We start from the raw sequence: 25036 nt of genomic DNA on the forward strand, positions 1-25036 counted from the left end.
GCTCATCGTATCGGGGTGCGGGCTGTCAGGAGGGGCTCATCGTATCGGGGTGCGGGCTGTGTCAGGAGGAGGGGCTCATCGTATCGGGGTGCGGGCTGTCAGGAGGGGCTCATCGTATCGGGGTGCGGGCTGTGTCAGGAGGAGGGGCTCATCGTATCGGGCTGTGTCAGGAGGAGTGGGTCATTGTATCGGGGTGCGGGCTGTGTCAGGAGGAGGGGCACATCGTATGGGGGTGCGGGCTGTGTCAGGAGGAGGGGCTCATCGTATCGGGCTGTGTCAGGAGGAGTGGGTCATTGTATCGGGGTGCGGGCTGTGTCAGGAGGAGGGGCACATCGTATGGGGGTGCGGGCTGTGTCAGGAGGTGGGGCTCATCGTATCTGGGTGCGGGCTGTCAGGAGGGGCTCATCGTATCGGGGTGCGGGCTGTCAGGAGGGGCTCATCGTATCGGGGTGCGGGCTGTGTCAGGAGGTGGGGCTCATCGTATCGGGGTGCGGGCTGTGTCAGGAGGAGGGGCTCATCGTAACGGGGTGCGGGCTGTGTCAGGAGGTGGGGCTCATTGTAACGGGGTGCGGGCTGTCAGGAGGGGCTCATCGTATCGGGGTGCGGGCTGTGTCAGGAGGTGGGGCTCATCGTATCGGGGTGCGGGCTGCGTCAGGAGGGGGTCATTCTATCCGGGTGCGGGCTGCGTCAGGAGGGGGTCATCCTATCCGGGTACACGCTGTGTCAGGAGGGGGTCATCCTATCCGGGTACATGCTGTGTCAGGAGGGGGTCGTCCTATCCGGGTACACGCTGTGTCAGGAGGGGGTCATCCTATCCGGGTGCGGGCTGCGTCAGGAGGGGGTCGTCCTATCCGGGTACACGCTGTGTCAGGAGGGGGTCATCCTATCCGGGTGCGGGCTGCGTCAGGAGGGGGTCATCCTATCCGGGTACACGCTGTGTCAGGAGGGGGTCGTCCTATCCGGGTACACGCTGTGTCAGGAGGGGGTCATCCTATCCGGGTACACGCTGTGTCAGGAGGGGGTCGTCCTATCCGGGTACAGGCTGTGTCAGGAGGGGGTCATCCTATCCGGGTACAGGCTGTGTTAGGAGGTAACGTTCTGGGTGGTCTGGCCGAGGCGTCTGGGGGAGCTGATCACCACTGCATCACGTGAGCGATCTCATCAGACTTACGTGTGTCACAGATGTAGAGATCACCACAGACTGCATTGCGGCTCCTACCAATAGACTCTCCGCCAAAGGCCACTAGGAACGGCCCAATCACAGAGCAGGAATGGTGCCGCAGGCTCTTAGGGGCCTCACGCTTGGCATTTTCTGAGGCCACAAGGAGGGAGAGCTGCTCCGAGAGTCGGGGGCTGGGAGCCAGGTCCTCCTGGGGGGAGGAGAGCCATGGTGTGGATGGTGCTCAGACAATGCAACATTATTGGGTGTATCTAACCTCCTAGAGACAATACAACCTGAAAGAATATATCTATATAACCATTAATCAACATTCCATATAACCTCGGTATCTAATGCTGCGTTTACACGGAACGATTATTGTGCAAATTCACACGATAACGATCGAATTCGAAGGATAATCATACGTGTAAACGCAGCGAGCGATCAAACGACGAGCGAGAAATCGTTCATTTTGATCTTACAACATGTTCTTAAATTGTCGTTTGTTGTTCGCAAAAAAATTGCAGATCGTTCCATGTAAACAGTCGCTCACAGATTTAACCAATGTGCGAGATAGGCATAAGCCATCGCAAAACGATTTTTTCCGTACGATATATCGTTCTGTCTAAACGCTGATCGTTATGAAAAAAAATTGTTACTTCGAAATCGTTAATCGTACGATCTGGCGAATTATGGTGTAAACGCAGCATAAGGCGGCCATATTGTGCTTTCCCTACAGAGCAGTGCTTCCTAATTCCCAGCATGCTCTGACCACCTGCAGGATCTGCCACCCAGAATAGCAAACAATATGTTACACCGAAGCCCTGGATGTTAAAGGGTGTATCTAACTACTTTGAGGAGATACATATTCTAAGTTGTATCTAACCTCCCCCAGACAATCCCTCCCCTTAAAGGGGTATTCCCCCCCAAAATTATTTTTGCATTAATACGCTGCCCACCCGTAGCTTTCCATCTTTCCAATTAGTTATTACGGATTCTGCACAGTTTTGCTGTTATCCAGCTGCACTCACCCCCACGGATTGCATAGAATCATCAGACCTCAGTCCACACCGACACGCTCCCTGCTCCTGGCCCCCACCCTCCGAGACGGCATCACGTGTCCTCGGTCCCAGCACAGTGAAGTGACTGAGAACACTGATAGGGTGGCTGCTGTTACAGAGGGAGACAGTGATCAGCGCAGCTGTGACTGCATCCCTCCCTAACAGCAGCCACCCGGTCACCCCCAGCCCAGAGCTCACCCCCTGTGTCCAGCACTCACCCGGAGCACACAGCCCCCCGCCCCACAACCAACCGCCCCCCCTCCCCCCCCCATCACCCGTGGCATCCTTCACTCACCCGCGACATAGCCTCCGCACTCACCCGCGGCACTCCCCCCCCCACTGTGGCAAGCTCCGCCCCTCCACGATCGCCCGCGGCAAGCTCCGCAATCGCCCGCGTCAAGCTCCGCCCCCCACGAGCGCACGCAACAAGCTCCGCCCCCGCGATTGCCCGCGACAAGCTCCGCAACCCCCTGCGACAAGCTCTGCCCCTCGCAATCCCCCGCCTGTGGCAAGCTTCGCCCCCCTCAGCTCTGCTACACGTCCCCCCCAACTCAGCTCTGCTACACCGTCCCCCCAACTCGCCTCTGCTACACCTACCCCCCAACTCGGCTCTGCTACACCTATCCCCCAACTCGGCTCTGCTACACCGTCCCCCCAACTCAGCTCTGCTACACCTACCCTCCAACTCAGCTCTGCTACACCTACCCCCCAACTCAGCTTTGCTACACCGTCCCCCCAACTCAGCTCTGCTACAACGCCATCTCAGCACCAATACACCGTCATCGCCAACTCAGCTCTGCTACAGTCACCGCCTAATCAGCTCTGCTACACCGTCCCCCCAACTCAGCTCTGCTACACCTACCCTCCAACTCAGCTCTGCTACACCTACCCCCCAACTCAGCTTTGCTACACCGTCCCCCCAACTCAGCTCTGCTACAACGCCATCTCAGCACCAATACACCGTCATCGCCAACTCAGCTCTGCTACAGTCACCGCCTAATCAGCTCTGCTACACCAGCACTTCCAACTCGGCTTTGCTACACCGCCATCTCAGCACCGCTACACTGTCATCCCCAACTCAGCTCTGCTACACTGTCATCCCCAACTCAGCTCTGCTACACTGTCATCCCCAACTCAGCTCTGCTACACTGTCATCCCCAACTCAGCTCTGCTACACTGTCATCCCCAACTCAGCTCTGCTACAGTCACTGCCAACTCAGCTCTGCTACAGTCACTGCCAACTCAGCTCTGCTACACTGTCATCTCCAACTCAGCTCTGCTACACTGTCATCTCCAACTCAGCTCTGCTACATTGTCATCCCCAACTCAGCTCTGCTACACTGTCATCCCCAACTCAGCTCTGCTACACCGTCATCCCCAACTCAGCTTTGTTACACCGTCACCGCCAACTCAGCTCTGCTACACCGTCACTTCCAACTCAGCTTTGCTACACCGACACCGCCATCTCAGCTCTGCTACACTCTCATCATCTCCTTCATTGTCTTAGCTCTGCTACTTCACCATCATCAGGCAGAAGCATTGCATGATGGGAAATGTAGTTTCCTATCTTGGCTATAGATCGTCTTTTAGAAAAACTTGTAACTCTGGAACGGCAGCAGCTAGAAAGACGGGAGACGGCTCAAAATACTCAGGGGGACTTGTTGAGTAAGGCCAGCTAGGTTTGGGAGCATTTCATTTTTTTTAGTTCTTGGGGGGAATACCCCTTTAAGATACTGATGACAATTGACAGCAGTGTATTTTTGGATCTGTAGTTTACCATTACATTTCAGGCCAGGCAGTCCGCCCACTACGTCATTTCTGACAGATACCTGGACTTTTCCCGCCATCCAGTGTCCGACCCAGTCAGCCGTGGCCGATTCTCGCCCTCCAAATACATAGAGAGACCGTCCATTCCTTCTGCCATGTGCACAGGCCCCCAGGAGGGCAGCGCAGTGCCCGGAGCGTGATGCTGTGTGCGACTCCTCCTCCCTGTACCTGGGGGAAGAGACATCACTAAGAACCTGGCAACAAGCAGACAGAACATAGACAGCTCTGCCCATCCTGAGCCTCCTGATTCATGAATAGAATGCCAGAGCTTCATTAAGGACTGACACATGGGTTTGGTAGGAGTCATTCAGGGTCTGTGAGAAGCTAAGGGGGACTTACCTGTAGGTGTGTGGAAAGCTGGGGGGTACTTACCTGTAGGTCTGTGGGAAGCTGGAGGGCACTTACCTGTAGGTCTGTGAGTAGCAGGGGGGAATCACTTGTAGATCAGTGAGAAGGAGGGGGCTACTTACCTGTAGGTCTGTGAGTAGCTGGGGGGCACTTACCTGTAGGTCTGTGAGTAGCAGGGGGGCACTTACCTGTAGGTCTGTGAGAAGCAGGGGGGAATTACTTGTAGATCAGTTAGAAGGAGGGGGCTACTTACCTGTAGGTTTGTGAGTAGCTGGGGGGCACTTACCTGTAGGTCTGTGAGTAGCAGGCGGGCACTTACCTGTAGGTCTGTGAGAAGCAGGGGGGGATTACTTGTAGATCAGTTAGAAGGAGGGGGCTACTTACCTGTAGGTCTGTGAGTAGCAGGGGGGCACTTACCTGTAGGTCTGTGAGCAGCAGGGGGGCACTTACCTGTAGGTCTGTGAGTAGCAGGGGGGCACTTACCTGTAGGTCTGTGAGCAGCAGGGGGGCACTTACCTGTAGGTCTGTGAGAAGCAGGGGGCACTTACCTGTAGGTCTGTGAGAAGCAGAGGGGAATTACTTGTAGATCTGTGAGAAGGAGGGGGCTACTTACCTGTAGGTGTGTGAGAAGCAGGGGGACACTTACCTGTAGGTGTGTGAGAAGCAGGGGGGCACTTACCTGTCGGTGTGTGAGAAGTAGGGGGGGCACTTACCTGTAGGTGTGTGAGAAGCAGGGGGGCACTTACCTGTAGGTCTGTGAGTAGCAGGGGGGAATCACTTGTAGATCAGTGAGAAGGAGGGGGCTACTTACCTGTAGGTCTGTGAGTAGCTGGGGGGCACTTACCTGTAGGTCTGTGAGTAGCAGGGGGGCACTTACCTGTAGGTCTGTGAGAAGCAGGGGGGAATTACTTGTAGATCAGTTAGAAGGAGGGGGCTACTTACCTGTAGGTCTGTGAGTAGCTGGGGGGCACTTACCTGTAGGTCTGTGAGTAGCAGGCGGGCACTTACCTGTAGGTCTGTGAGAAGCAGGGGGGGATTACTTGTAGATCAGTTAGAAGGAGGGGGCTACTTACCTGTAGGTCTGTGAGTAGCAGGGGGGCACTTACCTGTAGGTCTGTGAGCAGCAGGGGGGCACTTACCTGTAGGTCTGTGAGTAGCAGGGGGGCACTTACCTGTAGGTCTGTGAGCAGCAGGGGGGCACTTACCTGTAGGTCTGTGAGAAGCAGGGGGCACTTACCTGTAGGTCTGTGAGAAGCAGAGGGGAATTACTTGTAGATCTGTGAGAAGGAGGGGGCTACTTACCTGTAGGTGTGTGGGAAGCAGGGGGACACTTACCTGTAGGTGTGTGAGAAGCAGGGGGGCACTTACCTGTCGGTGTGTGAGAAGTAGGGGGGGCACTTACCTGTAGGTGTGTGAGAAGCAGGGGGGCACTTACCTGTAGGTGTGTGAGAAGCAGGGGGGCACTTACCTGTAGGTGTGTGAGAAGCAGGGGGGCACTTACCTGTAGGTCTTGGCGCTGGCGTTGACCCGTAGGTTGTATACACTGGCGTATCGTCTTTGTGTGCGCAGTCCTCCCTCCCGGCCCACCACGCACAGCTCCTGCTCGGATACCTTGGTGCAGGTGTGACTGCTGAGCCCCACAGGGGGATTACTGGGGGGCTCCTCCGCCCATGATGCCCACTCTCCTGTGTCTATGTCATAGCTGAAGACTGTGGATAATCTCCGGGAGCCATCCCATCCACCGACCACACACAGCCACCTGTTACCGAGTGCCACCGCCTCATGGTGACTCCTGAACAAGCCACCATCTGCTCCGCTCAGTGCCACGTTCTGCTTTGGGTCAAAAGTCACAATGTCGTCACTTGGGCATGCTGTGGGGTCACCAGACTTCACACCGCCATATAGATACAGCTTGTCCCCTATTGGGGTACATGTGTGGTAAGCGCGGGCAAAGCGCAGATCCTGAGCCACCGGCGTCCATTTCCACAGAGCAATGCGAGACATCAGCGCTGCTGCAGGGAAGAAGAGGTGTTATAAAGAGGGGCAGAGAATCCCCACCAGGACATCCTTAACAATCCCTACCGAGACATTGGTACTAATCCCTACCAGGACACCCCTACTCATTCCTATCCTGTCCCTATTGGGACATCCCTACCGAGACACCCCTACTAATCCCTGCCAGAACATCCCTACTCATCCCTACTGAGACATAACTAACAAGACACCTTTACTACCCTCTACAGGAACACCACCACTATTCCTTAAGTGGAGCTGTAGTGTGCAGGTGAAGTGTGCTGTGGCCTGTAGGTGGAGCTGTAATGGGCCGCTGTAGTGTAGTCTGCTATGTCCTGTTGCTGGAGCTGTAGTGGACAGGTGTCTAGTAGGTAAAACTGTAATGGGCAAATGTTGTGTATTATGTCCTTTAGGTGGAGCTGTAGTGTGCTATGTCCTGTAGGTGGCGTTGTAGTGAGTGGGTATAGTGTGCTATGTCCTGCAGATGGAGCTGTAATGGACAGGTGTAGTGTAGTGCATGGTGTCCAGTAAATGGAGCTGTAGTGGGCGGGTGTAGTGTAGTGCACAGTGCCCTGTAGGTGCAGCTGTAGTGGGCGGGTGTAGTGTAGTGCACAGTGTCCTGTAGGTGCAGCTGTAGTGGGCTGGTGTAGTGTAGTGCACAGTGTCCTGTAGGTGCAGCTGTAGTGGGCTGGTGTAGTGTAGTGCACAGTGTCCTGTAGGTGGAGCTGTAGCCAGCTGGTGTAGTTTTATGCACAGTGCCCTGTAGGTGAAGCTGTAGTGGGTAGGTGTAGCGTTGATCACTTTGTCTTGTAGGTGTTATTGTATTTAATGCGTGTAGTGTATTGCATGATGTCCAGTACATGGAGCTGTAGTGGAAGGGTGTGGTGTAGTGTACGGTGTTGTGTAGGTGGAGCTGTAGTTAGAGAGTGTAGTGTTTTGCATGGTGTCCAGTAGATGGAGCTGTACTGGACAGGTGCAGTGTAGTGCACAATGTGTAGGTGAAGGCGTAGCGGACAGGTGTAGTAGTGTGCGCTTTGTCCAGTAGATGGAGCTGTAGTTAGAGGGTGCAGTGTAGTGCACTGTATCCTGTAGATGGAGCTGTAATGGGCAGGTGTAGTGCACAGTGTCCTGTAGATAGAGCTGTAGTGGGCAGGTGTAGTGTGCTATGTCCTGTAGATGGAGCTGTAGTGGGCAGGTGTAGTGTAGTGCACTGTATCCTGTAGATGGAGGTGTAGTGCACTGTCTCCTGTAGATGGAGCTGTAGTGGGCAGGTGTAGTGTAGTGTACGGTCTCCTGTAGATGGAGCTGTAGTGGGCAGGTGTAGTGTAGTGCACTGTCTCCTGTAGATGGAGCTGTAGTGGGCAGGTGTAGTGTAGTGCACTGTCTCCTGTAGATGGAGCTGTAGTGGGCAGGTGTAGTGTAGTGCACTGTCTCCTGTAGATGGAGCTGTAGTGGGCAGGTGTAGTGTAGTGCACTGTCTCCTGTAGATGGAGCTGTAGTGGGCAGGTGTAGTGTAGTGCACTGTATCCTGTAGATGGAGCTGTAGTGGGCTGGTGTAGTGCAGTATACGGTGTCCTGTAGATAGTTACATAGTTAATACGGTTGAAAAAAGACACATGTCCATCAAGTTCAACCAAGGAGGGGATGGATACAGGGAAGGGGGAGGGGTGATAGGTTCTATACATATGCATTTATATTATTTTGCTCTAAGAACTTGTCTAGCCCTGTTTTGAAGCCCTCTACTGTTTTTACTGTGACCAGATCCTGTGGTGACTGTTCCACAGATCACAGTTCTCATGGTAAAGAAGGCTTGTCGCCTCCGGAGATTGAACCTTTTTTTCTCCAGGCAGAGGCAGCGCCCCCTTGTCTCTCCAGGCAGAGGCAGCGCCCCCTTGTCTCTCCGGGCGGAGGCAGTGCCCCCTTGTCTCTCCAGGCGGAGGCAGCGCCCCCTTGTCTCTCCAGGCGGAGGCAGCACCCCCTTGTCTCTCCAGGCAGAAGCAGCGCCCCCTTGTCTCTCCAGGCGATGCAGCGCCCTCTTGTCTCTCCAGGCGATGCAGCGCCCCCTTGTCTCTCCAGGCAGAAGCAGTGCCCCCTTGTCTCTCCAGGCGGAGGCAGCGCCCCCTTGTCTCTCCAGGCGGAGGCAGTGCCCCCTTGTCTCTCCAGGCGGAGGCAGTGCCCTCTTGTCTCTCCAGGCGGAGGCAGTGCCCCCTTGTCTCTCCAGGCGGAGGCAGCGCCCCCTTGTCTCTCCAGGCGGAGGCAGTACCCCCTTGTCTCTCCAGGCAGAAGCAGCGCCCCCTTGTCTCTCCAGGCGATGCAGCGCCCTCTTGTCTCTCCAGGCGATGCAGCGCCCCCTTGTCTCTCCAGGCAGAGGCAGTGCCCCCTTGTCTCTCCAGGCGGAGGCAGTGCCCCCTTGTCTCTCCAGGCGGAGGCAGCGCCCCCTTGTCTCTCCAGGCGGAGGCAGCACCCCCTTGTCTCTCCAGGCAGAGGCAGCACCCCCTTGTCTCTCCGGGTGGAGGCAGCGCCCCCTTGTCTCTCCAGGCGGAGGCAATGCCCCCTTGTCTCTCCAGGCGGAGGCAGTGCCCTCTTGTCTCTCCAGGCGGAGGCAGTGCCCCCTTGTCTCTCCAGGCGGAGGCAGTGCCCCCTTGTCTCTCCAGGCGGAGGCAGTGCCCCCTTGTCTCTCCAGGTGGAGGCAGCGCCCCCTTGTCTCTCCGGGTGGAGGCAGTGCCCTCTTGTCCTTTGAGGGGGTTTTACCTGGAACATCTTTTCCCCATATTTCTTGTAGGGGCCATTTATATATATAAATAAATTAATCATATCTCCCCTTAAACGTCTCTTCTCCAGACTAAACAAATGTAATTCTTTTCATCTCTCCTTATAACTAAGATGCTCCATTCCCCTTATTAGTTTAGTTGCCCGTCTTTGTTCCCTCTCCAGCTCTAGAACGTCCTTTTTATGAATCTGGTTTTAAAACTGGACGGCATACTCCAGATGAGGCCGCACCAAAGCTTTATAAAGCGGTAATATTATATCCCTCTCCCGTGAGTCCAGGCCTGTTTTAATCCATGACAATATCCTGCTGGCCTTAGAAGCAGCTGACTGACATTGTGTACTGTTCTGTAGTGTAATATCTACAAGTATACCCAGATCCTTCTCCATCAGTGACTCTCCCAGAATAACTCCCCCCAGGACATATGATGCATGCAGGTTATTAGGGTGCATAACTTTACATTTATCCACTATGAAGCTGTAGTGGGCGGGTGAAGTGTAGTGCACAGTGTCCAGTAGATGGAGCTGTATTAGACAGGTGTAGTGCAGTATACGGTGTCCTGTTGATGGAGCTGTAGTGGGTGTTGTGTAGTGTACGGTGTCCTGTAGATGGAGCTGTAGTGGGCGGGTGTAGTGCACAGTGTCCTATAGATGAAGTTGTATTGGACAGGTGTAGTGCAGTATACGGTGTCCTGTAGATAAAGTTGTATTGGACAGATAGAGTGCAGTATACAGGGTCCTGTAGATGAAGCGGTAGTGGGCGGCTGTAGTGTAGTGCACACTGTCAAGTAGATTGAGCTGTAGTAAGAGGGTGTAGTGTAGTGCACGGTGTCCTGTAGATGGAGCTGTATTGGACAGGTGTAGTGTAGTGTACGGTGTCCAATAGATGGAGCTGTATTTGACAGGTGTAGTGCAGTATATGGTGTCCTGTAGATGAAGCTGTAGTGGGCGGGTGTAGTGTAGTGTACGGTGTCCAGCAGATGGAGCTGTATTGGACAGGTGTAGTGCAGTGGACGGTGTCCTGTAGATGGAGCTGTATTGGACAGGTGTAGTGCACATTGTCCAGTAGATGGAGCTGTAGTTAGAGGGTGTAGTGTATGGTGTCCTGTAGATGGAGCTGTATTGGGCCGGTGTAGTGTAGTGCAGTGCACCGTGTTCTGTAGGTGGAGCTGTAGTTAGAGGGTGTAGTGTAGTGCACATTGTCCAGTAGATTAAGTTGTAGTTGACAGGTGTAGTGCAGTGTACAGTGTCCAGTAGATGGAGCTGTATTGGACAGGTGTAGTGCACATTGTCCAGTAGATGGAGCTGTAGTTAGACTGTCCTGTAGGTGGAGCTGTAGTGGACAGGTATAGTGTGGTGTACGGTGTTCTGTAGGTGAGCTGTGTGCTGACCCAAGTAGTATATAGACCCCTCTGTGAAGCCCCAGTATTCTATAGCCCCCGTGTGCTCCCCCAGTTATATAAAGCCCCCCTGTGTGCTCCCCCTGTTATATAGCCCCACTGTGTGCTCCCCCCATTTATATAGACCCCCGCTGTGCGCTCCCCCAGTTACACAGGCCCCTGTGTGCTCCCCCTCCCATATAGTATATAACACTATAAAACAAACACTTATACTCACCTGGGTCCGGGCGTCTCCTCTTCTTTTTACTCTTGTGGCCGCGCTCCCCTTGTCCTGGCGCCGATGCTCCAGTGATGTCACTGGAGCACCGACACCACAAGGACAGAGCGGCCACTTGTGACCGCAGAGAAAACACTTCCTGTGGCCACAAGAGTGACTGACAGGAAGGGAGCCAATGGCTTCCACCCTGTCAGTGCTGCTGCTGCATGTAACTCATTACGAGTGCTCATAGTTACAGTTCAGATCACAGCAGCGAGCGGGGCAGCGGCCCTGTCTAGCGGTCTTGAGCACAATATAAGAGCAGGGCGTGGTGGCCCCCCTGGATGTTGGGGGCCCCAAGCGATTGCTTGGGGTGCTTGGTGCCAAAGACCGCTACTGAGTGTAGTGCACAGTGTCTAGTAGATGGAGCTGTAGTGGAAAGGTGTAGTGTGGTATACAGTGTCCTGTAGATGAGCTGTAGTGGACGGGTGTGGTGTAGTGTACAGTGTTCTGTAGGTGAAGCTGTAGTAGACGGGTGTGGTGTAGTGTACAGGGTTCTGTAGGTGAAGCTGTAGTGGATGGGTGTGGTGTAGTGTACAGGGTTCTGTAGGTGAAGCTGTAGTGGACAGGTGTAGTATAGTGCACAGTGTCCAATAGATGGAGCTGTAGTGGATGGGTGTGGTATAGTGTACATTCTGTAGGTGAAGCTGTAGTGGACGGGTGTGGTGTAGTGTACAGGGTTCTGTAGGTGAAGCTGTAGTGGACAGGTGTAGTATAGTGCACAGTGTCCAATAGATGGAGCTGTAGTGGATGGGTGTGGTATAGTGTACATTGTTCTGTAGGTGAAGCTGTAGTGGACGGGTGTGGTGTAGTGTACAGTATCCTTTAGGTGAAGATGTAGTATGTGGGTGCCTCACACTTGTGTCCTAATTTTAATATAAAGAGAAGGCATTATGCAGGGCGGCATCCTTCAAACAACAGCGTCACCCGAAGGGGGGGACGTATTCACTGTGTGAGAAGAAAGTAATGTCAGCAATTCCAATGAGATGAACCCTTCATAGCACTGGGACATTCCCACCCACCTACCCCAGCATTGCCTGATAACCCAGCTATGTATTATGTCTGATGGGAGACTGCACCCCCCTGTGAAAAGACCCTCAGCAGTTAACAAACAAGACTGGCTGGCAGACAAGGGGTTAAATCAGGAGGGAGAAAAACACTCACTCACCTGATCCGTCACCGCACTGTCACCGCGAGACCATGCAACGTCCTGAGCACGCCCACATCTCCACAGCAACCGCTGTACATAAACCATGTGCTAGACAGGGCAGTACTGAGCGGGAAGTGCTGCTGGGCACTGCCCATATATACTGAGGATTACACCCAGCATACAGGAAAAGTGGTACTGTGCACTGTATATATATATATATATATATATATATATATATATATATATACATACATACTGAGGATTACACCCAGCATACAGGAAAAGTGGTACTGTGCACTGATATATATATATATATATATATATATATATATATATATATATATATATATATATATATATACACATACTGAGGATTACACCCAGCATACAGGAAAAGTGGTACTGTGCACTGTATATATATATATATATATATATATATACATACTGAGGATTACACCCAGCATACAGGAAAAGTGGTACTGTGCACTGTATATATATATATATATATATATATATATATATACACACCGAGGATTACACCCAGCATACAGGAAAAGTGGTACTGTGCACTGTATATATATATATACTGAGGATTACACCCAGCATACAGGAAAAGTGGTACTGTGCACTGTATATATATATATATATATATATATATATATATACTGAGGATTACACCCAGCATACAGGACAGGAGAAGTGCTACTGTGCACTGTGTATATATATATATATATATATATATATATATATATATATATATATATATATATATATACACACCGAGGATTACACCCAGCATACAGGACAGGAGAAGTGGTACTGTGCACTGTATATATATATATATATATATATATATATATACCGAGGATTACACCCAGCATACAGGACAGGAGAAGTGGTACTGTGCACTGTCCATAAATACTGAGGATGCAGAAGTAATACTGTGCAGTACCCTTGGAGACCAGTAGATGGTGACACATTCTCAGACATTTCCTTAGCCCTTGGTGTTCTGTGTGCATCTGCAATGTATACTTACATAGAAATTCCCTCCATATTAAAGTCGATCTTGTGGATGAGACCCTCCCTCCCTCCGCTCCCCCTTTATTCCCTCGCCAGGATCTGATATATTAATACCAGGACAGCTCCATTATGCACATATTCTCCTCTTATTAAAGGGGTTATCCAGCGCTACAAGAACATGGCCACTTGTCCTCCTCTCTTGTCTCCAGGTCAGGTGTGGTTTGCAATTAAGCTCCATTTACTTTAATTGAACTGAGTTCCAAACCCCACCCAACCAGAAGACAAGGGTTGTGCAATAGTGGCCATGTTTTTGTAGCACTGGATAACCCCTTTAAGTCAATGTGGCTGCCATTAGGGCTTGTCACTCACTGGGTTAGGGTGCATGAACACTATGGAATACGCGCGGAAAATCCACTGCGGATTCCGTCGCTGGCCCCTGCTTGCGGCCGCGCACATCTCGACCAGTGCCATGGACTCCATTCTAGGCACAGACGGATTCCGCCATCCGTCGAAAGAAATGTTAATTCTTTTGGTGGACGGTGGAATCGGCCCATCCATAAACTGGTGTTTATGGCACAGGTGGAGATGTGCGCCGCCGCGAGTGGGTACGAGCAACGGAATCCGCAGCGGGTCATAAGCGCTGATTCTGTAGTGTGCATGCATCCTTAGGCTATGTTCACACTACGTATGAGACCCGCCAGGTCACGGAACGGCCGGTCTCTGCCCGAATCATCCCGGCCGGTACTTAAGTACCAGCTGGATGATCTGTCCGGCCGCAGAGCTCTGATGCAGGAGCATCAGCGCGCGCCTGCATCAGAGCTTCCCCCTGCACACTATAGAGCGAGCGGCCGGAGCCGCTCGCTTTATAGTGTGAACTGACAGGGTTTCCTATGGCCGCAATTCATTGAATTGCGGCCGCAGAAAACTGACATGTCAGTTATTTGTGGGACCTCACGGGATTCCGGCCGGAGCGTATACGGTGTGTATACACTCCGGCCGGGATCCCATTGAAAATAAGGCATTGTTCCACCCCGCAACAGAGATTTTTCTTACAAACCCCTCATACACATACTCCTTACACTCCACACACTCCATACATACTCCTCACACTCCACACACTCCTCACACTCCACACACTCCATACATACTCCTCACACTCCACACATACTCCATACATACTCCTCACACTCCACACACTCCATACATACTCCTCACACTCCACACACTCCATACATACTCCTCACACTCCACACACTCCATACATACTCCTCACACTCCACACACTCCATACATACTCCTCACACTCCACACACTCCATACATACTCCTCACACTCCACACACTCCATACATACTCCTCACACTCCACACACTCCACACACTCCATACATACTCCTCACACTCCATACATACTCCTCACACTCCACACACTCCATACATACTCCTCACACTCCACACACTCCATACATACTCCTCACACTCCACACACTCCATACATACTCCTCACACTCCACACACTCCATACATACTCCTCACACTCCACACACTCCATACATACTCCTCACACTCCACACACTCCACACACTCCATACATACTCCTCACACTCCACACATACTCCATACATACTCCTCACACTCCACACACTCCACACATACTCCTCACACTCCATACATACTCCTCACACTCCACACACTCCATACATACTCCTCACACTCCACACACTCCATACATACTCCTCACACTCCACACACTCCATACATACTCCTCACACTCCACACACTCCATACATACTCCTCACACTCCATACATACTCCTCACACTCCATACATACTCCTCACACTCCACACATACTCCTCACACTCCATACATACTCCTCACACTCCACACACTCCATACATACTCCTCACACTCCACACATACTCCTCACACTCCACACATACTCCTCACACTCCATACATACTCCTCACACTCCACACACTCCATACATACTCCTCACACTCCACACATACTCCATACATACTCCTCACACTCCACACACTCCACACATACTCCTCACACTCCATACATACTCCTCACACTCCACACACTCCATACATACTCCTCACACTCCACACACTCCATACATACTCCTCACACTCCACACACTCCATACATACTCCTCACACTCCACACACTCCATACATACTCCTCACACTCCATACATACTCCTCACACTCCACACATACTCCTCACACTCCATACATACTCCTCACACTCCACACACTCCATACATACTCCTCACACTCCACACATACTCCTCACACTCCACACATACTCCTCACACTCCATACATACTCCTTACACTCCACACACTCCATACATACTCCTCACACTCCATACATACTCCTCACACTCCACACATACTCCTCACACTCCACACATACTCCTCACACTCCACACACTCCATACATACTCCTCACACTCCACACACTCCATACATACTCCTCACACTCCACACATACTCCTCACACTCCACACACTCCATACATACTCCTCACACTCCACACACTCCATACATACTCCTCACACTCCACACACTCCATACATACTCCTCACACTCCACACACTCCATACATACTCCTCACACTCCACACATACTCCTCACACTCCACACACTCCATACATACTCCTCACACTCCACACATACTCCTCACACTCCACACACTCCATACATACTCCTCACACTCCACACACTCCATACATACTCCTCACACTCCACACATACTCCTCACACTCCATACATACTCCTCACACTCCACACACTCCATACATACTCCTCACACTCCACACACTCCATACATACTTGTCACACTCCATACATACTCCTCACACTCCACACACTCCATACATACTCCTCACACTCCACACATACTCCTCACACTCCATACATACTCCTCACACTCCACACACTCCATACATACTCCTCACACTCCACACACTCCATACATACTCGTCACACTCCATACATACTCCTCACACTCCACACACTCCATACATACTCCTCACACTCCACACATACTCCTCACACTCCACACATACTCCTCACACTCCATACATACTCCTCACACTCCATACATACTCCTCACACTCCACACACTTCATACATACTCCTCACACTCCACACATACTCCACACACTCCATACATACTCCATACATACTCCTCACACTCCATACATACTCCTCACACTCCACACATACTCCTCACACTCCACACACTCCATACATACTCCATACATACTCCTCACACTCCATACATACTCCTCACACTACACACATACTCCACACACTCTATACATACTCCTCACATACTCTACACACACTCAATACATACTCCTCACTCCACACATACTCCACACATACTCCTCACACTCCACACATACTCCTCACACTCCATACATACTTCTCACACTCCATACATACTCCTCACACTCCACATACTCCTTATACTCCATACATACTCCTCACACTCCACACATACTCCATACATACTCCTCACACTCCACACATACTCCACACACTCCATACATACTCCTCACATACTCTACACACACTCAATACATACTCCTCACTCCACACATACTCCACACATACTCCTCACACTCCACACATACTCCTCACACTCCACACATACTCCTCACACTCCACACATACTCCTCACACTCCACACACTCCATACATACTCCATACATACTCCTCACACTCCATACATACTCCTCACACTCCACACATACTCCTCACACTCCACACATACTCCTCACACTCCACACATACTCCTCACACTCCACACATACTCCTCACACTCCATACATACTCCTCACACTCCATACATACTCCTCACACTCCACACACTTCATACATACTCCTCACACTCCACACATACTCCACACACTCCATACATACTCCATACATACTCCTCACACTCCATACATACTCCTCACACTCCACACATACTCCACACACTCCATACATACTCCTCACACTCCACACATACTCCTCACACTCCACACATACTCCTCACACTCCACACATACTCCTCACACTCCATACATACTCCTCACACTCCACACATAGTCTTCACACTCCATACATACTCCTCACACTCCATATATACTCCTCACACTCCACACATACTCCATACATACTCCTCACACTCCACACACTCCTCACATACTCCACACACTCCATACATACTCTTCACACTCCATACATACTCCTCACACTCCACACAAACTCCTCACACTCCACACATACTCCTCACACTCCACACACTCCATACATACTCCATACATACTCCTCACACTCCATACATACTCCTCACACTACACACATACTCCACACACTCTATACATACTCCTCACATACTCTACACACACTCAATACATACTCCTCACTCCACACATACTCCACACATACTCCTCACACTCCACACATACTCCTCACACTCCATACATACTCCTCACACTCCATACATACTCCTCACACTCCACATACTCCTTATACTCCATACATACTCCTCACACTCCACACATACTCCATACATACTCCTCACACTCCACACATACTCCACACACTCCATACATACTCCTCACATACTCTACACACACTCAATACATACTCCTCACTCCACACATACTCCACACATACTCCTCACACTCCACACATACTCCTCACACTCCACACATACTCCTCACACTCCACACACTCCATACATACTCCTCACACTCCACACATACTCCTTATACTCCATACATACTCCTCATACTCCACACATACTCCTTATACTCCATACATACTCCTCACACTCCACACATACTCTTTAGACTCCTTATACTCCTCACACTGCATACATACTCCTTATACTCCTCACACTGCATACATACTCCTTATACTCCTCACACTCCATACTCCATACATACTCCTCCCACTCCATACATACCCCTTATACTTCATACATACTCCTCACACTCCACACATGCTCTTTAGACTCCTTATACTCCTCACACTCCACACATGCTCTTTAGACTCCTTATACTCCTCACACTCCATACATACTCCTTATCCTCCACACATACTCCTCATACTCCACACATACTCCTCACACTCCATACATACCCCTTTTACTCCATACATACTCCTCATACTCCATACATACTCCTCACACTTAACACATACTCCTTATACTCCATACATACTCCTCATACTCCACACACTCCTCACACTCCATACATACTCCTCACACTCCATACATACCCCTTATACTCCATACATACTCCTCACACTTCACACAGACTCCTCATACTCCATACATACTCCTCACACTTCACACATACTCCTTATACTCCATACATACTCCTCACACTCCACACAAACTACTTATATTCCACACATACTCCTCACACTCCACACATACTCCTTACACTCCACACATACTCCTCATACTCCATACATACTCCTCACACTCAATACATACTCCTTGTACTCCATACATACTACTTACACTCCACACATACTCTTTAGACTCCATACATACCCTTCACACTCCACACACACTCCACACATACACAGAGACTACACACTGCCCCCTACCTGGAGAACCCAGAGATTGCAGAAATACTACACACTGCCCCCTACCTGGAGAACTCAAGAGACTGCAGAGAGATTACACACTGCCCCCTACCTGGAGAATCCAGAGACTGCCGAGAGACTACACACTGCCCCCTACCTGGAGAACTCAGAGACTGCAGAGAGACTACACACTGCCCCCTACCTGGAGAACTCAGAGACTGCAGAGAGACTACACACTGCCCCCTACCTGGAGAACCCAGAGACTGCCGAGAGACTACACACTGCCCCCTACCTGGAGAACCCAGAGACTTCAGAGAGACCACACACTGCCCCCTACCTGGAGAACTCAGAGACTGCAGAAATACTACACACTGACCCCTACCTGGAGAACCCAGAGACTTCAGAGAGACCACACACTGCCCCCTACCTGGAGAACCCAGAGACTGCAGAGAGACTACACACTGCCCCCTACCTGGAGAACCCAGAGACTGCAGAGAGACTACACACTGCCCCCTACCTGGAGAACCCAGAGACTTCAGAGAGACCACACACTGCCCCCTACCTGGAGAACTCAGAGACTGCAGAAATACTACACACTGACCCCTACCTGGAGAACCCAGAGACTGCCGAGAGACCACACACTGCCCCCTACCTGGAGAACTCAGAGACTGCAGAGAGACTACACACTGCCCCCTACCTGGAGAACCCAGAGACTGCCGAGAGACTACACACTGCCCCCTACCTGGAGAACTCAGAGACTGCAGAGAGACTACACACTGCCCCCTACCTGGAGAACTCAGAGACTGCAGAGAGACTACACACTGCCCCCTACCTGGAGAACTCAGAGACTGCAGAGAGACTACACACTGCCCCCTACCTGGAGAACCCAGAGACTGCCGAGAGACTACACACTGCCCCCTACCTGGAGAACCCAGAGACTTCAGAGAGACCACACACTGCCCCCTACCTGGAGAACTCAGAGACTGCAGAAATACTACACACTGACCCCTACCTGGAGAACCCAGAGACTGCAGAGAGACTACACACTGCCCCCTACCTGGAGAACCCAGAGACTGCAGAGAAACTACACACTGCCCCCTACCTGGAGAACCCAGAGACTGCAGAGAGACTACACACTGCCCCCTACCTGGAGAACCCAGAGACTGCAGAGAGACTACACACTGCCCCCTACCTGGAGAACCCAGAGACTGCAGAGAGACTACACACTGCCCCCTACCTGGAGAACCCAGAGACTGCAGAGAGACTACACACTGCCCCCTACCTGGAGAACCTAGAGACTGCAGAGAGACTACACACTGCCCCCTACCTGGAGAACCCAGAGACTGCAGAGAGACTACACACTGCCCCCTACCTGGAGAACCCAGAGACCGCAGAGAGACTACACACTGCCCCCTACCTGGAGAACCCAGAGACTGCAGAGAAACTACACACTGCCCCCTACTTGGAGAACTCAGAGACCGCAGAGAGACCACACACTGCCCCCTACCTGGAGAACACAGAGACCGCAGACAGACTACACACTGCCCCCTACCTGGAGAACCCAGAGACTGCAGAAATACTACACACTGCCCCCTACCTGGAGAACCCAGAGACTGCAGAAATACTACACACTGCCCCCTACCTGGAGAACCCAGAGACCGCAGAAATACTACACACTGCCCCCTACCTGGAGAACCCAGAGACCGCAGAAATACTACACACTGCCCCCTACCTGGAGAACACAGAGACCGCAGAGAGACTACACTGCCCCCTACCTGAAGAACCCAGAGACTGCAGAAATACTACACACTGCCCCCTACCTGGAGAACCCAGAGACTGCAGAGAGACTACACACTGACCCCTACCTGGAGAACCTAGAGACTGCAGAGAAACTACACACTGCCCCCTACTTGGAGAACCCAGAGACTGCAGAGAGACTACACACTGCCCCCTACCTGGAGAACCCAGAGACTGCAGAGAGACTACACACTGCCCCCTACCTGGAGAACCCAGAGACTGCAGAGAGACTACACACTGCCCCCTACCTGGAGAACCCAGAGACTGCAGAGAGACTACACACTGCCCCCTACCTGGAGAACCCAGAGACTGCAGAGAGACTACACACTGCCCCCTACCTGGAGAACCCAGAGACTGCAGAGAGACTACACACTGCCCCCTACCTGGAGAACCCAGAGACTGCAGAAATACTACACACTGCCCCCTACCTGGAGAACCCAGAGACTGCAGAAATACTACACACTGCCCCCTACCTGGAGAACCCAGAGACCGCAGAGAGACTACACACTGCCCCCTACCTGGAGAACCCAGAGACCGCAGAGAGACTACACACTGCCCCCTACCTGGAGAACCCAGAGACTGCAGAAATACTACACACTGCCCCCTACCTGGAGAACCCAGAGACTGCAGAAATACTACACACTGCCCCCTACCTGGAGAACCCAGAGACTGCAGAAATACTACACACTGCCCCCTACCTGGAGAACCCAGAGACTGCAGAAATACTACACACTGCCCCCTACCTGGAGAACCCAGAGACCGCAGAAATACTACACACTGCCCCCTACCTGGAGAACACAGAGACCGCAGAGAGACTACACACTGCCCCCTACCTGGAGAACCCAGAGACTGCAGAGAGACTACACACTGCCCCCTACCTGGAGAACCCAGAGACTGCAGAAATACTACACACTGCCCCCTACCTGGAGAACCCAGAGACTGCAGAAATACTACACACTGCCCCCTACCTGGAGAACCCAGAGACTGCAGAAATACTACACACTGCCCCCTACCTGGAGAACCCAGAGACTGCAGAGAGACTACACACTGCCCCCTACCTGGAGAACTCAGAGACTGACAGTGTACAAGAGACTGGCGGTGTCGGACTGGGGTACCTGGGGCCCACCAGAGGAAATGATCCTTGGGGCCCACCAATATAAAACCAGTGAGACACGACATGCTGACTCCGCTCCTTCCCTGGGTTCATCTGTATCTGTGACAAATCCTTGTGAATAACATTTTCAGTCGCACTAAATATCTCAGAACCCCCTACATTTATACAGCTCTCAGTGTATGCTGGGAGTTGTAGTTTCTGAGAGGACAACCCTTTAATAAATCACTGTGTGCAGAGTCTCCTGTCGGCTGCAATCTGTGGGTCACAACCATCAGCCCTGAAGGTCCAGCGATACATCTGTCTACACTGTACTACAACTTCCAGCATATCCTGAGGGCTGAAGACTGTCAGTACATGCTGGGAGTTGTAGTGCATGTAGCTGTTGTAGTTGGGTCCTAGGTGCATTATACACTGGATACTTTGTGGCATATAAGAATATATAGATCTGTGGGGGATCAGTGTAGGGAAGTGACCCAAGAACAGCACTAATACCGTCACACTGTTACCATATTATCACCATACCGTCACTGTGTTACCATATTATCACCATACTATCACACCATCACCATATTATCACCATGCTGTCACACTGTTACCATATTATCACCATACCTTCACACTGTTACCATATTATCACCATACTATCACACCATCACCATGCTGTCACACTGTTACCATATTATCACCATACTATCACACCATCACCATATTATCACCATGCTGTCACACTGTTACCATATTATCACCATACTATCACACCATCACCATATTATCACCCAGTAGCGGTCTTCGGCACAAAGCACCCCAAGCGATCGCTTGGGGCCCCCAACACCAGGGGGGCCCCACACCCCGCTCTTGTGCTCAAGACCGCTGGACAGGGCCGCTGCCCCGCTCGCTTCTGCGATCTGAACTGTAACTATGAGCACTCGTAATGAGCGCTCATAGTTACATGCAGCAGCAGAACTGACAGGGCAGGAGCCATTGGCTCCCTTCCTGTCAGTCACTCTTGTGGCGCAGGAAGGGTTTTTCCTGCGGTCACAAGTGGCAGCTTTGTCCTTGTGGTGCTGTCGCTCCAGTGACATCACTGGAGCATCGGCGCCAGGACAAGGGGAGTGCGGCCTCTTGTGATCGCAGGGAAAACCCTTCCTACGGCCACAAGATTGAAGAGAAGAGGAGACGCCCAGACCCAGGTGAGTGTAAGTGTTTGTTTTATTGTGTTATATGCTATATGGGAGCGGGAGCACACAGAGGTCTGTTTAACTGGGGGAGCGCACAGCGGGGGAATATATAAACGGGGGGAGCACACACGGGGGCTATATACCAGGGGGAGCACACAGGGGGGCTATAGACTACTGGGGCTTCACAGAGGGGTCTATATACTATTGGGGGCAGCACACAGGGGGGTCTATATACTACTTGGGGCAGCAGAATGGGGTCTATATAAAACTGGGGGAGCACACAGGAGGTCTATATCCAAGTGGGGGAGAACACAGGGGGGGCTATATACTACTGGGGGAGCACACAGGGGGTCTATATACTACTGGTGGGGCACACAGGCAGTCGATATACTACTGAGGGAACATACAGGGGGTCTTTATACTACTGGTGAGACACACAGGGGGTCTATATATAACTGGGGGAGAACACAGGGGTCTGTATACTACTGGGAGAGCACACAGGGGTTTAAATACTACTGGTGGGGCACACAGGGGGTCTATATACTACTGTAGGAACATACAGGAGGTCTATACTACTGGTGAGGCACACAGGGGGTCTATATACTACTGGGGGCAGCACACAGGGGGTCTATATATAACTGGGGGAGCACATAGGGGTCTGTATACTAGGGGCAGCACACAAGGGGTCTATATACTGCTGTAGGAGCACACAGGAGTCTATATACTACTGGAGGACTACACAGGGGTCTATATCCAAGTGGGGGAGCACACAGGAGGTCTATATCCAAGTGGGGGAGCACACAGGGGGGCTAAATACCACTGAGGGAGCACACAGGCGGGCTATATACTAGTGGGGGAGCACACAGGGGGTATATACAACTGGGGGCAGCGCACAGTGGTTAGTACGACTGGGGGCAGCACACAGGGGGTCTATATACAACTGGGGCAGCACTCAGGAGGTCTATATACTTCTGGGGGAGCACACGGGGGCTATATATAACTGGGGGAGCACACAGGGGTCTATACACTACTGGGGGAAGCACACAAGGGGTATATACTACTGGGGCAGGACACAAGGGGTATATACTATTGGGGGCAGCACACAAAGGGTATTTACTACTGGCGGTAGCGCACAAGGGGTATATACTATTGGGGGCAGCACACAGCGGTCTACTGTTGTGGAGTGCATGTAGAGGGGGGGCCCCAGACATAACTTTGCTTGGGGCCCCAAAAATGCCAAGACCGCCCCTGTTATCACCATACTGTCACACTGTTACCATATTATCACCATAACGTCACACTGTTACCATATTATCACCGTACCTCCACACTGTTACCATATTATCACCATATCGTCACACTGTTACCATATTATCACCATACCGTCACACTGTTACCATATTATCACCATACCGTCACACTGTTACCATATTATCACCATACTATCACACCATCACCATATTATTACCATACTGTCACACTGTCACCATATTATCACCATACCGTCACACTGTTACCATATTATCACCATACCGTCACACCATCACCATATTATTACCATACTGTAACACTGTCACCATATTATCACCATACTGTCACACCATCACCATATTATCACCATACTATCACACCATCACCATATTATCACCATGCTGTCACACTGTTACCATATTATCACCATACTGTCACACTGTTACCATATTATCACCATACTATCACACCATCACCATATTATTACCATACCGTCACACTGTTACCATATTATCACCATACCTTCACACTGTTACCATATTATCACCATACTATCACACCATCACCATATTATTACCATACTATCACACCATCACCATATTATCACCATACTATCACACTGTTACCATATTATCACCATACTATCACACCATCACCATATTATCACCATACTATCACACTGTTACCATATTATCACCATACTGTCACACTGTTACCATATTATCACCATACTGTCACACTGTTACCATATTATCACCGTACCGTCACACCATCACCATATTATTACCATACTATCACACCATCACCATATTATTACCATACTGTCACACTGTTACCATATTATCACCATACTATCACACCATCACCATATTATTACCATATTATCACCATACTGTCACACTGTTACCATATTATCACCATACCGTCACTGTGTTACCATATTATTACCATACTATCAAACCATCACCATATTATCACCATACTGTCACACTGTTACCATATTATCACCATACTATCACACCATCACCATATTATCACTATGCTGTCACACTGTTACCATATTATCACCATACTATCACACCATCACCATAT

General features: G+C 51.1%; 1 protein-coding gene across 6 annotated transcripts in view; it reads right to left on the reverse strand.

The window, feature by feature from the left end:
• Positions 1 to 25036, reverse strand: part of KLHDC9 (kelch domain containing 9) — a 71518-nt gene that overhangs the window by 613 nt on the left and 45869 nt on the right. For 4 of the 6 annotated variants that reach the window (XM_069949826.1, XM_069949824.1, XM_069949823.1 and 1 more), the window contains 3 exons: positions 5897 to 6407; positions 4050 to 4215; positions 1172 to 1370 (listed from right to left, as the gene is read on the reverse strand). In XM_069949826.1, the coding sequence (XP_069805927.1) occupies positions 1172 to 1370; positions 4050 to 4215; positions 5897 to 6399 (868 nt within the window). In that variant the 5' untranslated portion in view covers positions 6400 to 6407. Of the gene's footprint in view, positions 1 to 1171; positions 1371 to 4049; positions 4216 to 5896; positions 6408 to 11998; positions 12030 to 25036 lie in introns of those variants that run through there. The other 2 variants (XM_069949827.1, XM_069949828.1) reach the window with 2 other exon arrangements.

Source organism: Dendropsophus ebraccatus, chromosome 13, assembly GCF_027789765.1.
Source record: "Dendropsophus ebraccatus isolate aDenEbr1 chromosome 13, aDenEbr1.pat, whole genome shotgun sequence".
In the NCBI taxonomy this organism is placed as follows: domain Eukaryota; kingdom Metazoa; phylum Chordata; class Amphibia; order Anura; family Hylidae; genus Dendropsophus; species Dendropsophus ebraccatus.